This window comes from Thamnophis elegans, chromosome 3 (assembly GCF_009769535.1).
Source record: "Thamnophis elegans isolate rThaEle1 chromosome 3, rThaEle1.pri, whole genome shotgun sequence".
Taxonomy (NCBI): Eukaryota; Metazoa; Chordata; class Lepidosauria; order Squamata; family Colubridae; genus Thamnophis; species Thamnophis elegans.
Genome location: NC_045543.1, coordinates 8,773,361 through 8,788,846, shown reverse-complemented (window position 1 = coordinate 8,788,846; position 15,486 = coordinate 8,773,361). Strand labels below are relative to the sequence as shown.

The 15,486-nt window shown below is 38.1% G+C and overlaps 1 protein-coding gene across 1 annotated transcript in view; it reads left to right on the top strand.

Annotated features, from left to right (window-relative positions):
- Nucleotides 1–15,486, top strand: part of NBAS (NBAS subunit of NRZ tethering complex) — a 193,881-nt gene that overhangs the window by 97,273 nt on the left and 81,122 nt on the right. The window contains 4 exon segments of the mRNA XM_032213456.1: nt 468–581; nt 9,887–10,000; nt 11,807–11,964; nt 13,361–13,465. Coding sequence (XP_032069347.1) covers nt 468–581; nt 9,887–10,000; nt 11,807–11,964; nt 13,361–13,465 — 491 coding nt within the window.

Sequence of the window (15,486 nt, the reverse complement as noted above, 5' to 3'; positions counted from 1 at the left end):
TACTAGAGTAAACTTTTTTGCCACATGAAATGTTCAATTGTGCTTTGAATTTGGGTTCCTCACAGCATTTGAAAAAAGGGTATTTTGCAATGCACATCAGTGTGAAAGAGGCACTTTTTGAAGTAGCCAAAAAGCTGTGTCCTCTGGAAGGCTCAGCTGCTCCTCACATTTCTCCACATGCATATATGTATAGAAGTGATCCGCTTCTGGTTCATAGTCCCGGCTAAAGTGTTGTATGTGCCTTCAAAGCAATCACACTGAATCTCCCGGAGGATGTTGAAGCTTTAGCACTTCACAGAGAGATGTTTCATTTGCACCAACAAGGTTTATGAAAACACCAGTTGGAATGCTTTGCATAGGCCTACTTTAAATATACATTTACATTCATAGCGCTCATGAACACTTGACGAGTATCTGCCTGAAATAGAATTTTGTTGTATTTCTTGATAAATGTATTTTCTCTCCAGTGCGCTTGTGTTCTGATCGACTCAGCCTTATCAAGGAATGTCTCTCTCGGCTGCCCACGAACTATAAGCAATCTGCCAAGCTTTTGGGACTTGCAAATTTGCTGAAGGTTGCAGGTAATATCAAACATGATTTCCTAATTTGTGCTGGTTGTTTGTCACAGGCTCTTTTATCTATATCCAATGTCACAGGGCACCCAAAACTCCAGAGGACAAAAACAGCCCCCCTGAGCCTTTAGGCAATCCACACACAAGTACACAAAGGTACTCTCAGTTCCTTCTCACACACTTCCCCAAGTCTCCTATTACTCCTACTCAGTGGTGGGTTTCAAAAATTGTTTGAATCTACTCTGTGGGTGTGGCTTCCTTTGTGGGAGTGGCTTGCCACCCATGTGACTGGATGGGAGTGGCTTGCCGCCCATGTGACCGGATGGGAGTGGCTTGCCACCCATGTGACCGGATATGAAGATGCCGACGACACTTGTCAGAACCACCTTAAATTACCTCACACACAGCACTGGCATGCATAAGAATATGATGTAAACTTGTTTTTCAAAAGGCATCTTTGGTTTGCGTTAAAACAACTTCAACACACGCAATGTTCTGATTGCACCACAAACGCAGTAGTCATCCTTACCTTTCACAGAGGCACTGAGTTTTATAAATATGAGCATGATAGTGTAGAATAATCATATCCAAGGACCAGTGGTGGGTTTCAAAAACTTTTGGAACCTCTTCTGTAGGTGTGGCCTGCTTTCCGGGTCCACTGGTGGAACCTCTTCTAACCGGTTCGGTAGATTTGATGAACTGGTTCTACTGAATAGGTGCGAACTGGTAGGAACCCACCTCTGCTCCTACTACTAGTATTAGGCTACTACAATTTGTGAGCCCTACTGCTAAAGAACCTTAGGTCTGTCTGTTAGCCCTAGGTTGATTCCAGTGGCTTTATTCACATTAAGTAACAGAAATCACTTCCCCTGTCACTCCCAGAACAATTCCGATGCACCAGTTATTTCACCACAAACAACAACTGGGCAGCTGGACTGGCTAGGGAGAGGTCTTAAAGGGACAGAGCACAATAAGCACAGGTGCTAGCTAACTTTTAGGCAGCCTGCGCTCTCACACATAGACCATTTTTAAAGGGCTTGTTCAGAGACTCTAAATTGCCTTTTAAAATGCTTAAATTATATTCAAAGATTATATCATTGTAACATTTTTTTTACATACAATATCAATTAATTGATTTCAGTTGAGATTTAATTAGACAGCCCTCCATCAGAATGTAAAGCAGCTAAAATACATTTGCTACCTACATTCAGTCTATAAATCTTTCTGTTACTTAGGAAATTACAATTATCTATTTTGTGCCAAGACAATCTAATTTGCTGTATTTAAAATGTAAGTTCATTTTAATACTCTTGTGGTGTTATCAATAAGCTGTATATGGAAGGATTCTTTTAATCAGTTTCAGAAAACTGTTTGTTATATATTGTTCTTCTTTTTTCCACCCTGTCATTGCCAAGTTGAAGGGAAGAAATATATATTGGTTTTATTCTCAAATTGCTCCGTTACCGCTCTCACAGTGCTTGCTAATTAACCTACATGAAACACAAGTTCCTGCCTTGCAACACTCTCCTGCCATTATAAAGAAGAAATAATTAATCTCTACAGTTGTAAATCTTAATGTGCAAAGCCAAGGAGGCTTTTAAAATGGAAAATGATAGAATGTAGTATATTTCTGGCCTGTAGTTGGGAGAGGAAAAGTAGGAGTGTATTAAACTTAAGTTTTGAAATCGCCTTATTGATGCATGAAAATTTCCAGTGTCTCAGAATATCATTTCATACTGTTTGCCCCAAGTAACCATTTCAAGTGGGCCACTGTGCAAACACGTTTAGCTAAAAATCTTAGGGCTTTGTGCAAACACTTTCTTAGTGTCTCATGCATATATGTATATTTATTAAATTATTAGGCTGGCTGATTCCTTTCTCAATTATTTATTTTGATTTGTTAATCAAATTTATACAGCCACCTATCTCACCAAAAGCAACTCACCAAAAGTGACAATTTTCTGTTTAAAGAAAAAAAAATCCACAATCAACAAATGTTGGTTTTAATGGCATGGCTTTCTGTTGAGTCAAACTTCTCCATCTCCTTTTCCTTCCCCTCTTCCAAAACTTAGCCTCAGCTATCTTGCATTATTACCCCCTTTTTCCCCTTCCAAATTTGCTCATCATTGGCCCTGTTCGCCAAAGGTTTGTATCCTTTTGTTAAATGTAGTGCTTATATGATAATTTGTGAAGTTTCAGATGTTTTTCAAATCTAGTCCAAATGAGATCTTGGGGAGGAAATATGATGGATTTGTGGATAACAGAATAACTGTATTGAAAGCATATTTTGAAGTATACTGAAGTGGTATGAGTAATGAAGAATACAGAGATTTTGAGAATAGACATTTCTCTTCTGCCAGAAGGGAACAAATTAATTCACTGCTGTGATAAACATTAGTGCCAAAGTATGAGTGTACTCCTTTTATTTAACACAGAATTCAAGCCAGGTTTTTTTATTACAAAAAAATAATCATTCAAGTGCCCCCAGCCACTTCAGAACCTCTGCATTCTTCATTACTTGATTTCATCTTATAAGATACTTTATCTCCCTGAGAGAGCATGCTAACTCATTGTAATGCCTACATATTTATTTTGAAAACCTTTCTAACTCTTACAAAAGATAACTCAGGTTGCAAAGCACATTGTTAACTCTGAGGGCCAGTAATCTTTTGCTAATTCCAAAAGTCTGTAATGACTCCTCTACTCTTATAATTATAGCAATGTTCCTCCTTAAATTGAAAATATAGATCAGCTATGTTGTTTTGAGCATTTTGTTTGAAAAAAAAATCAGTTCTTACTGATTAGTTTGGCACCCTTATTTGAATTATAGTTTATAATCATCCTTAAATTAATAACAGCTTCTTTAAAAAAAAAGGAAACCATTCTTTTGAAATTTACTGAAAAATAATCTAAAACATTAAAGGTGCACTTCATTCCTGTTTTGGAGATGGAAAAATAGAGGTGGGGGGGGACTATGCTCAGGGATTATGGTGCAAGATGTTTTCCCCCATGCAGCCAAGTCAGTCAGACTGATATCCATTAAATTCAGGCCTTTTCTTTTATAAACTAAGCCTGTCCGTGTCTTCTGTTCTTAGTTCTCCTGCATTAAGGAAGATGTTTGTCCATCTTCTATATTTTGAGTTCATTTGAGGCCTAGAGCTGTTGTAGAAATCTAATTAAACTGTAAAGAGTTTCACTTTTAATTGAGAGGGGGGTCAGCTCTTGGGAAATATACAAGAAAGATAGAAATCTATGAAATATTAGAAAAAGATTTTAACAGCTATTCTTCATGATTAGTTTATATAATCATAGTGATTTACGGGACAAAGGACAATGCAAGTTAAAATGGAAATAACAGTCTGCAATTATATGTTGTTAGTTGTGAAGTTGTGTCCGACCCATTGCGACCCCATGGACAACGTTCCTCCAGGCCTTCCTGTCCTCTACCATCCTCTGGAGTCCATTTAAAGCTCACGCCTACTACTTCGGTGACTCCATCCAGCCATCTCATTCTCTGTCGTTCCCCTTCTTCTTTTCCCCTTAATCTTTCCCAGCATTAGACTCTTCTCTAGTGAACAATTATTTACAAAGAGCTAAATAAAAAAGAAGGATAAATAAATTATGCTAGCCTAGAAGCCAGCATAGAGGATATTGGATCAAATTTAAGAATGCTAGCCGTGAGTTGCAGAAACTTGGAAGCCACTACCTTGAGTTGCAAACTAGAAATAAACTAGATGTGCTACAACTTGCATAACACCAGAATAATAATTTTTCATAAACATAATCCCACACCAGTTTACTGTATTAACCTTCAAGATTTCTGTTTCATCTGTTTACGAAAAATAAGCCCAAGAACTATCTGCTTTACTGTCTTCGTTAGCTTTCTAAATGTGGTACCCTGCAGAGATGTTCAATTGCAGTTGTCAACAATCATGGCTATTGCTGCCAAGGAATGATATAGAAGCTGATCTGAAGACGACCACCAGAGAGTATCGTGTTAAGGAAGAGTGGATTATATTCTCATTATTTTTTACGGACTGAAGTCAAGAGAGACAAGAATTATTCTTCAAAATAAATTTTCGTAGATTAATTCTGTAACAGGCTTTTAAAGGCAGCGTTTCACGACAGCTTCAAAGATGCTTGGCATCTAGGCATCTTCATGGAACAATCCTCAAAAGTGACCTGCCATTCATTTATTGCTTTTTAACCTTGAAAGGACGTGGCGTAAAATATTGCTTACATCTGTTATTAGATGCAGGAATTGCTCCTGGAATCATTAATTATGAAAGTGCTTTTAAAATAATTTTTCTTTTAAAAGGACTGTCAGCCCAGGTAGATCAAACTGGGAACAGGACCAGAAGAGTTAATTCTACTTTATTGTAATGCTACATTAGCAAAATCTGGCATGTATAAGTTTCCCACTGTCTCCTTTACAGCCTGAGAAGTTAGGGAAGGTCCCTTCTGAGCCTTTTTCTCTGCCCATTATGCATTTTACAGGCTATGTCCTCTCCTGTCTGACCATTCCCAGGAAGCATCTCTCGAAATCCTTCCTCAAGGTCTTTCTTACATACTATTACAATGACAGTGACAATCATGGGATTATTATTTTTTTATAAACTCTGTAATTAGTGATTATACATACCGTATATTCCAGAGTATAAGATGCACTTTTCCTTCCCTAAAAGTTGGTGAAAATTTAGGCATGTCCTATAGACTGAATACAGGCATTTTTGGCCTCCTGAACTCTCCGCATGTCGCATTTTCACCCACCCCCGTCCCCAGAAGCACTCTGCAGTGCTCCGCATATACCATTTTTGCTGAAAACAGACCCGTTTCCACCAAAATGGATGCGTTTTTGGGCTCCTAAGCCCTCCACGCTTCAAATTTTCACCCTCCCCGTCCCCCAGAAGCACTCTGCAGTGCTCCACGTGGCTCCCCGTCCCCCAGAAGCACTCTGCAGTGCTCCACACGGCCCGTTTTTGGTGACAACTGCACTGCAGAGTGCTTTTGGGAGTCAGGGAGGGCAAAAATGCAATGTGGAGAGGCCAAAAACTATTTTTTTCTTGTTTTCCTCCTGTAAATTTATGCATGTCGATATAGTATAGTCCAAAAAATACGGCAGTCTTTTTTCTAGAGGATGAAAAGAGATGTCTATTTTGAATGGTAAAGAAACAGATGACCTTATTATTGAGGAAGATGTGAATTCTGTATAGCTGTTAATTAGATTTTGCTACTTGTACAGTACTTGTGCCTTGCATGTCAGCATGAGAGGATGTTTCCTAAGCACAAGCTCTATGTGTCAGATCACAGAAGATCATAAACAATCTATCTATGGTAACAATAAAAGTAATAAGTTGTGAAGAACTTGAGAGACCGCCTCCTGCCAATTACCTCCCTACGACCTATTAGATCACACAGATTAGGCCTCCTCTGAGTTCCATCTGCCAGTCAGTGTCGACTGGCAACTACGCGGAGGAGAGCCTTTTCAGTAGTAGCTCCGACCCTTTGGAACGATCTCCCCGTGGAGATTCGCACCCTCACCACCGTCCAGACCTTCCGCACAGCCCTCAAGACCTGGCTATCCCGTCAGGCCTGGGGATAAAGATTCTAATCCGTCCCCACCCGAATGATGAATGAATGTTGTGTTCTATTTTTACTTATGTACTATCTCATGTCTTGTCTTGTATTCCCCTCCCCATAAATTGTAAGCCGCCCTGAGTCCCCTCAGGGAAAAGGGCGGCCTATAAATAATAAAAAAATAAAAAAATAAAAAATAAAGAAGCTTCTAGTCCATTTATCGATTGTTTTTTGGTGTTTATCAGTTGTAATAGCACGATCTTTGTCCTGTATACATCAATTGTATTAGAATTTACAAAATAGTTCTTTTCTGATTTCTATGGTGATCTATAATAATAGTACATCCAAAATTTTCTGCAAATCATTGGATGATTTGGCTGCCCCTGTATAAAAACTACTCTCAGTGTTCCAAATAGCGTCGAAAAGTAAATCAGAGTCCAAGGCAAAGTATTGCTCAAAGTTCCAATTTATTAAGAGAGCCATGTTGGCACATCTGGGAAAACCCGAATCTGAAAGCTTCCCGATTTTCCCCACCTAGTTGAAAGTTCAAGATCTTTACCCCCACACCCACAAGTCCATCACATGGTCCAATCTCCCACTGCCATGCTGGCAGTTCCACCCATCCAGTTCCAGTCAGGTGCAGAGACAAAGGATGACCTTGGCTTTCTAGAAATAATTTTGTTATGGCTCTATATTGAGTAACTCCTTACAATCCCCGCTCCCATTTTCCCACAACAGAAAATGCATAGTAGAATAATAGAAAGTGTGGCAGGCCAAAGATCCAAAGGAAAAGATGGCTGCCAGCCTGACAACTACAATGGTTGTTCCCCTTCCACAGCTGGCACATTGTACAATATTCTGGGAATATATTTCCATATATATCTACTGATTAATAACTTTGTGATACAGCTTGCTTCCTTTGTTCTTAGTAAATAACTAGTTATCTTATCTTGTTTGGCACATAGATTTTTCGGAGGAAATATACCTTTCAACTTTGTTGTTTCTGTTTTTTTCAGAGTTAACTAAGGTTATATGTTGTGACTTGGAGTTGTTCTCTAATGCCTAAATTTAATTTTTTTTATTATACTTAAAGAATTTATATCCCAATTTTATGCCAAAAACTTTCTCAAATGGTAGATGGCAATTTTAGAAATTAACTTTAAAAACAAATTCCAATTCAGAATAAACAAATCAGCTAAACATGCAGTAAAGGTCTAATTAAAATACACTATTGGTTGCCACTAAAACCTAGATTCAGACAATATTACTTCTTATGTAACTACATTTTTTTTAACTTCTTAATATATAGTACATGGTCATTCCAGTGCACTGTTCAGTTTTTAATGGTTTTATGCACCTGTGTTTGAAAAAGGGCAACATCTAAATATTCACTTGGCCAGTTATTTAAACTGCTATTGGTGCATGCGGTGTTCTTTAATAAACAGTAGACCAGAAAGAATTTTCAGCAGTAAATGTCACTGGATACAGCAGTTCCGCATTTAAATGTCTGGCAACAAAGATGAGAAAAGTACTGTATTGTTGAAGTTGAATATATTTTATTATCCCTTAAATCTAGTAGTTTAACTTCCAGAAATATACATATCAAGTAACACAAGAATAAAACTATCATTAGAAATTGATTTCACTTGTATAATTCCTTAGTATTTTACATTTTTGAGGCCCAAGGAGTATGGAGATTATGTCTAACTAGAAGAATAAGAGCTGATTAATAAATCCACAAAGTATAAGAGTTGGAAGAACTCCATGGTTAGGCCTATAAAATTGTGTATGAATATATGCAATATAATCACACTAAATGTTAAAATACCTACTTGCCATCTTATCAGGATCAAGATTAATCAATCACTGAGCATTTGTATAACAAGGAGGGTGTGCAGAGAATGGAGAATTATCACAAGAACAATTCAAGTTTGCCTTTATTTCTTGTAAGGCACAAGGTAGCAGAATAAAAGATAAAGTGTCAGTTTTGTTTCATTTTGCTGTATTATCTTGATCTGTCATTCAAACTCAAATTAGGAAAAAGCAATTTCTGCCACATCTGAATGTGTCCACTTTCCTGTCTTAGTAAATTTTGAATTAATTATATCAATTTGGGTTGTCTTGAGCAGCGTAGTGGCCTAGAAGTGGAGCTCTGACCTTACAATCAGGAGGCTGTGATTTGATTCTAGGTAGCAACAGATATTTCTCTCCAAGAGGAAATATATGCTCTGAGCTCCACTTGGGCATCTGGAAAGGCATCTGGCCAGTAAATACTCAGCTCCATTCATCCCGATTCCACCCAAATGGAAGGGTTTGTAGAGTTGTTAAAAGATATTGGTAGGTAGGTAGGTAGGTAGGTAGGAAGGTAGGTATGTTCTGACCCCCCTCGTCCCACACCAAAGCACACCAAGCCAAAGGCATTTATTAACAGACAGACAGGTCCTTGGCAGCAATCCAGCACAGACAAGCCTTGGCAGCAATCCAGCCTGCCAAGGCTTGGACACTACAGTTCTCCAACATTAGTTAATTTGTTGATGCCTGCAAAAAGGTCATGTGCACAAGCATTCCTTTTATAGTCTTGAGAGTAGCCTAATTGCCACCAGCTGAGTGCAATTACCTCCTGTAACTGTGCAACTGTTCCTTACGCCTATTAGCGCTCCAGTGCCGGGCGTCCAGGAACAACTCCCTTGGCTCCTCCCCACTGCTTACGTCCGGATCACACTCCCTTGTCTCCTCCCCACTGGTCCAAGGCTCAGGCGCCTCCTGGTGGCCAACCACCCTCTCTGCGCCCTGCTCGGAGTCGGAACCCTGTCCAGGGTCCTCCACATCCTCCAGAGCTGACTCATAGGGCCCCTCGCTGTTGGAGTCTGGTGGCAGCTCCAACGGCTCCTGCTGGGCCACAACATGCATACATACATACATACATACATACATACATACATACATACATACATACATACATACATACATATAAATTGGGTTGTCTTGAAAAGTGGGTAACATTGTCATTTGTTTGTAATGTTGTAAAATATTGCCTGATTTTCTTAGATGGGGAATGTTGCTTAGTGCTGTCTGAGCTTGGTTGTTCCTTTGTAGACATTTCAGTACCCACCTGGTAACAATATCAAAGCATGCCTATTTTTGGTATGCTGTATACGTTTTACTTGTTTGAATTTCCTTTATTTGTATGCCGCCCTTTTCCCTGGGGGGACTCAGGGTGGCTCACAATTCAAAAAGGGAGGGGGGGAAAGACAAACAGTATTCCAATATGGAAACAATACAACATATTAAAAGAGAGCACAACAGTCACACAATTCGGGTGGGGTTGGAATCTTAACCCCAGGCCAGCCGGGACAGCCAGATCTTCAAAGCGGCGCGGAAGGATTGGAGTGTGGTGAGGGTCCGAATCTCCACAGGGAGTTTGTTCCAGAGGGTCGGAGCAGCCACCGAGAAGGCTCTCCTCCGGGTAGTTGCCAGTTTGCACTGGCTAGTAGATGGAATTCGGAGGAGGCCTAATCGATGCGATCGTATCGGTCTAGTGGAGGTAATTGGCAGTAGGCCAATTGTTTGTTGTATTCAAAAAACCTATGGCTGCATTCTTGTATACCATTAACCAAAAAGACCTATGGCTGCATTCTTGTATACCATTAACCAAAAAGACCTATGGCTGCATTCTTGTATACTATTATTGTAAGGCAAACCACTAAGAATATAAATATATATCTATTATTTTGTAGGTGATGACCAGATGGAGAGAAAAGGACAGGTTTTGATACTTTTAGTGGAACAAGCACTCAAATATCACGATTACAAAGCTGCGAATATGCACTGTCAGGAACTTATGGCTTCAGGTAGAGTATATCTGTACCCCACCCATAGGTAAAAATGATCTTGGGAATTTTCTAGAATCTAGATTGTATAAAATACCATTGTATAAAATACCACTCCAAGTTTTTCCTGAAAGTGGATGAGTTCTTATTATTTGTTATTTCTGAGGTATCTATAGAATCTGTGTGCGTTCAGATTACCATTAATATTCTTTCATTTGTAACAATCCTTATTTCCTTGAGTTCATAATTATCTATCAAATAACAATAAGTCTTTGAAAGTAGGAGAGGAAGAAGAAGTGTGGAGGAGAGGTAAGGGAAGAAGAAAGAGGTAAGGGAAGGTGGGTAGAAGGGAGAGAAAAAGAAGAAGAGGGAGGAAGAGAAAGAAAGAGAAGGAGAGAAGGTAGGAAGGAGAAGAAAAAGGGTAGGAGTAGGGAAGAGGTAAGGGAAGGAAGAAGGGGACGGAGGCAAGGAAGGAAGGAAGTAGAGAAGGAAGGGAGGGAGAAAAGAAAAGAAAGAGAAAACGAGGTGGTGTCTTAGCAGGTGCGAAGGATGGTAAACAAAGCAATCCAAACTATACCTTATAACCTTCCAAATGGAATAATAATAATATAAGAATGGCAAAGAAAAAGAATAATTATGTGAATGTATATCTATAATCTGTATGTAAGAGAATAAATGACAGTAAAAATATAAAGCATAATATAGGTAAATAATATTTGGTCATAAGTAGCTAAGTTTAAATAAATAAAGAAATGTACATAAAAATGGATAACGAATAAGGAGATTATGAATGAAAGATAGAAATGTATAGTAGGAAAAACACTAACTGCAAAGAAACGGATTCGGAACTGCTGTATGATATACGATGGAACTTATTGTTCCTATGTTGTTTTTAAGTTATGTGTTTGTTTTTGTTGATGTGCTTATGTGTTTAAAATAATAAAATAAATAAATTAAAAAAAAGAATCTGTAGATAATATTCTATGACACCCTTCTAATCTGGAAGATTCTTGTTTTCTAGTACAGAAGCCTTAAAGCCATTTATTTTCTTTTTTTAAAAAAATATGGGAAACAACATCTGTATGTTTTTTTTATTGAAGAGTTTTAATAAATTTTACAAATGTTTCCCCTTCCCTTCCCCCCCCAACCCTCCCCCCCTTCAACCCTCCCTCCCCCCCAGCTTCCCAGAGCAAAATACAGGGTATAAATATTTAACAATCATACACTAACATAAGCTAACTGACTATAGCATCCTACATCCTTCTTGCACTTTAACTCCCCTTTTATTAAACTAAATTTAGATAAATTATAACTTCCTTGTTCATTCATAAGCTAATTGAAATGTCTTAGTCCGATATTTAGTTTGAATGTAATCAATCCATCTTCTCCATTCCAACTTGTATTTCTCATTTGAATAGTCCTTCAAATATGCTGAGATTTTGGCCATCTCTGCTAAATTTACTACTTTTAACGTCCATTCTTGAATAGTAGGCAACTCTTCCTTCTTCCAGTACTGTGCCACCAACAATCTTGCTGCAGTTATTAAATTAGTCTCTATAACTGTACAGTCTGTAATTATACCTAGCAAGAACAACTGAGGAGTGAACTTTATAACATTTGCATGTTGAGTGAAAGAAGGCGTATTGTGATGAGACAGAATTGGATATTACATCTCATAGGACAGCAAGATGGGCAACATATACATTTAATAAATAAATTAATAATACTGTATAGAAGGAGTTATTAAGGATGGAATGATGAGTGAAGAATATAGTTAATACATTATCTATTTCCTTCCTGTATTCCTTTTTGTAATATCCATGGCAGGATACTGTAAAAGCTGGGAGGTTTGTAGCCAGTTAGGACAATCAGAAGGCTATCAAGACATGGAGGTTCGGCAACAGCTCCTGGCCTATGCTTTGACATACTGTCCCCCAAGTGCCATAGAAATGCTATTGGCAGCAAGCAATATTCTACAGACTGAGGTATGTCGCGATTTCCTAAAGCCCTATTTGCTGCCTGATTAAAGAATAACAAGTTTCATCTTTATGCTGGTAGAGTATGGTACTGGACGATTGCGTTGAATAAAATACTTAAAAAGCAAAACAAAGTCAAAATGGTATACATGGGTTTATTTTGCTCCTTGCATAAAATTCTATTGTCAGTCAATAATACTAAAAAAAGACAGTTTGTTATATTATACACGAGATGTTAAAAGCACATTCTTATTTGACTATTCAGTAATTGGAATGGGGAAAAACCTTATATTACAATGGTGTGTTTGTGTGTGTGTGTGAGAAAGAGAAAGAGAGAGAAAGTATCAGTATCTTTAGGAATTGATTGGGGGAAGAATAGAATAACAGCAATAAAACTGATAATTTTTGGTGTTAAAACACCCTTAGCTTTTTGTTATGCATAAATATATCATCTACGCTTCTTCAAAAAGCACTGCTGGTTTGTGGATAATTTGTGGTGTTTTCCGGTGACATTCATCATTTAAAAAAAAAAGGCCAAAAAATCTAAAATAGCCCCATTCTTTTTATTCCTGCATATGTTTGTAGTACTTGTTGCATAAAATTGAGAGGAGCAAACTAATTGATCAAGGGCATTTATGGTTTACAAAGAACCATATGTAAGATTTTTTATATTCATTCAAAGTGTTATTTGCATTGTAGTTTTTGCCATTATCCATACAGATTTTCACTTAGCTTTATCCTTTCTTTGTCTATTCCCATTTGTTCTAATATGAAGAGTAAATGTAGCCATTAGTCATAGGAATTGCATTTTATTATGCCAAACTTCCCTAGAAGGAAATTTATTAAATGATGATGGTGAAGATGAAGATATGTGAGCCCAATCAAAATGTAGAGTTTCTAAAGCTTTCCGGGCCATGAAAATAGTAATCTGGAGAGTTCTTAAAGTAAATGCGGCTTTATTCTGCAGATTCTGCAGCCGTATATGTATTTATGTTCTTTCTAAGTTAATGTAAACACCTGTAAAATTCTTGCTCCTTGTACAGTTTGTTCTTCACTTTCTTTTTTTTTTAATCTTTTTTTTTACTTATATGCATTTCTTCTCATGATGTGCATAGAATACATAGAATATATTACACAGGCTCCCCCCCCCCCCCTATTATTTTAAATGATTACGGGAAAGTCATAGCTTCTGGTTTTTAAATTAGTTGAAACAGACTGTGTTACATATACGTTTGTATTATGCTGTAAATCAGGGTATGCTTCCATCTGGAAAACAATTTAAATTATTTTTGAGGAGCGGGGGGGTGCAAAATTTTCACTACTGTATTCAGTCCTGATTTGGCCTGAATGGATTTTAAAATTCCACCAAGGGGTACTTTAACAAAATTTGTAATTTCATTTGTAGGTTCTTTATAACACAGTCAACTATCAAATACAACCATCTGAAAAGGGAGAAAATGTAAATATTTCCCGATCATCAATTGGAATGAAATTAGAGTGTCCTCCTGAGGTAAAACTTTTTATATAATACGGTTTCCTCCCCTAATTTCATTTCCTTCAGAATTAACATTAGTTTCTCAAAAATAGCTTCTAACATCTTCCTTTTTTTCTTACCTCCTTTTTACTTAAGTATCTCACTTCTTCATACTTCTCAGCTTGACTTTCACTCACTTTGCTTCTTAGGGGGGGGGGAAGGAGGAGGGGGGGTGGGGGGGTGGAGGGAGGGAGGGATACACACAACAAAAAAAAAAATTGTACTTCAATGTCTTAATGATTGACAAATGATGACATATTTGTGTTTTTTTTTTTAAAGAAAAAAATAAAAAAGTTGAAATACGAATATAGTACAAAGTGTGAATACACAGCTGGTACCCCCAAAACCACCCGTAACACCCCAGCTTCAAATAAATTCCTATAAAATCTTGGGTACACTTAGTACTGATTTTACACTGTAATTGGAAAGGGGGGAAAATAAAGTACATGATAAAGAATCATATTTATTACATTAAAATTAAATTATACTAAATTTAAAATAAATGCAATGCAATTTCTTTTCCTGAGTCCATTAATATTTTGAACAACAAGTGTGGCTTCTGGCCTGCAAAAGTTTCTGCTCCCCAATAAAGCATCAGCAAATATGAAACAAACAAAATGTTAACAAGTTATGATATTTATGTAGTTACTTAACAAGCACATCTACATTATATTAAAATAACCAAAATATTTTTACAATCCCCAAGTCATGTCACAACTTTCACACCCTGAAAACCATCAGAGGTGGTATTCACTTACCTTTCCTACTGATTTGTAAATGTGCGCGCCCACCGGTTCCACCACAATACCGCGAAGCCGTTATCCGCGGAGACATAAGCATGAACCCTAATCCACGCCGTCCGAATTGCTAAAGCAAATGTGACCTTACCGTGCTGACATAAGGGCGGAGGGAAAATCTGCTCCTTCCGAAGCACTCAGCACCCTAAACCTAACCCAAAACCTAACCCTAACCCTAAACCTAACCCTAAAGCAAACCCCTAACCTAATCCTAACCCTTACCTTAATTTAAATCGGCTTTCTGCCGCCGCGCTGTTTTAAAGCGCCCTTCTGTCGCCACGCTGTTGTCGCGGCAGTGATGACACGTGGTGATGACGTCACGGCTTTAGCGACGCAATTTTATCACCGCTATTTTGACGAGTGCGGTTTTGTCGTGCCACGGCGCCCACCGTTGCTTGCGTAGACTTACGAAAATCAAGTACTCTGAAAGAATATCCAATGCTGAAATCCGCCGAAAATGTGAGATCAAGGAAAATGTATCTGCCATTATAGAACTTAGACGCTGGCGCTGGCTAGGCCATACATTGAGAATGCCAGAAAATCGAATCCCAAAAATTTCCCTGCTTGCAGAGCCTGGTCCAACCTGGAAACGGCCAAAAGGAGGTGTTCGTCTAACCACTCTGCGTCACTTCAAACGGAAAGCGGAAGATATAGTCATGCACCCATTCAATCTTAGCCGAAAATCATATAATAGCGACTGGCTGCACCACCTGACAACCCTAGCCCAGGACTGAAAACAGTGGCGTCAAATTTCCATGGAAGTCGCCTATACCCACGATGGGTGAAGAGGCGTCAAGTACAAGTACAAGTACGGCGCCCACCCGCGATTTCCACTACCGGTTCGGGCAAACTGGTCCAAACCAGCTGAATACCACCTCTGGTACCCATAATGATTGGAAATTGAAAGTTGAAAATTTTGACATGCCCTAAATGACAGTTCATTAAAGTTAGTAAAATTGTGTATGGGTGTGTGTTTATGTGATTTATCAACTACTTGAATCTAAATGAATTTTAGGGGATAAACATATGCAGGGAATGATGGCATGTACAGGTGAAACTCGAAAAACTAGAATATTGTGCAAAAGTTCATTTATTTCAGTAATGCAACTTAAAAGGTGAAACTAATATATGATATAGACTCATTACATGCAAAGCAAGATAGTTCAAGCCGTGATTTGTCATAATTGTGATGATTATGGC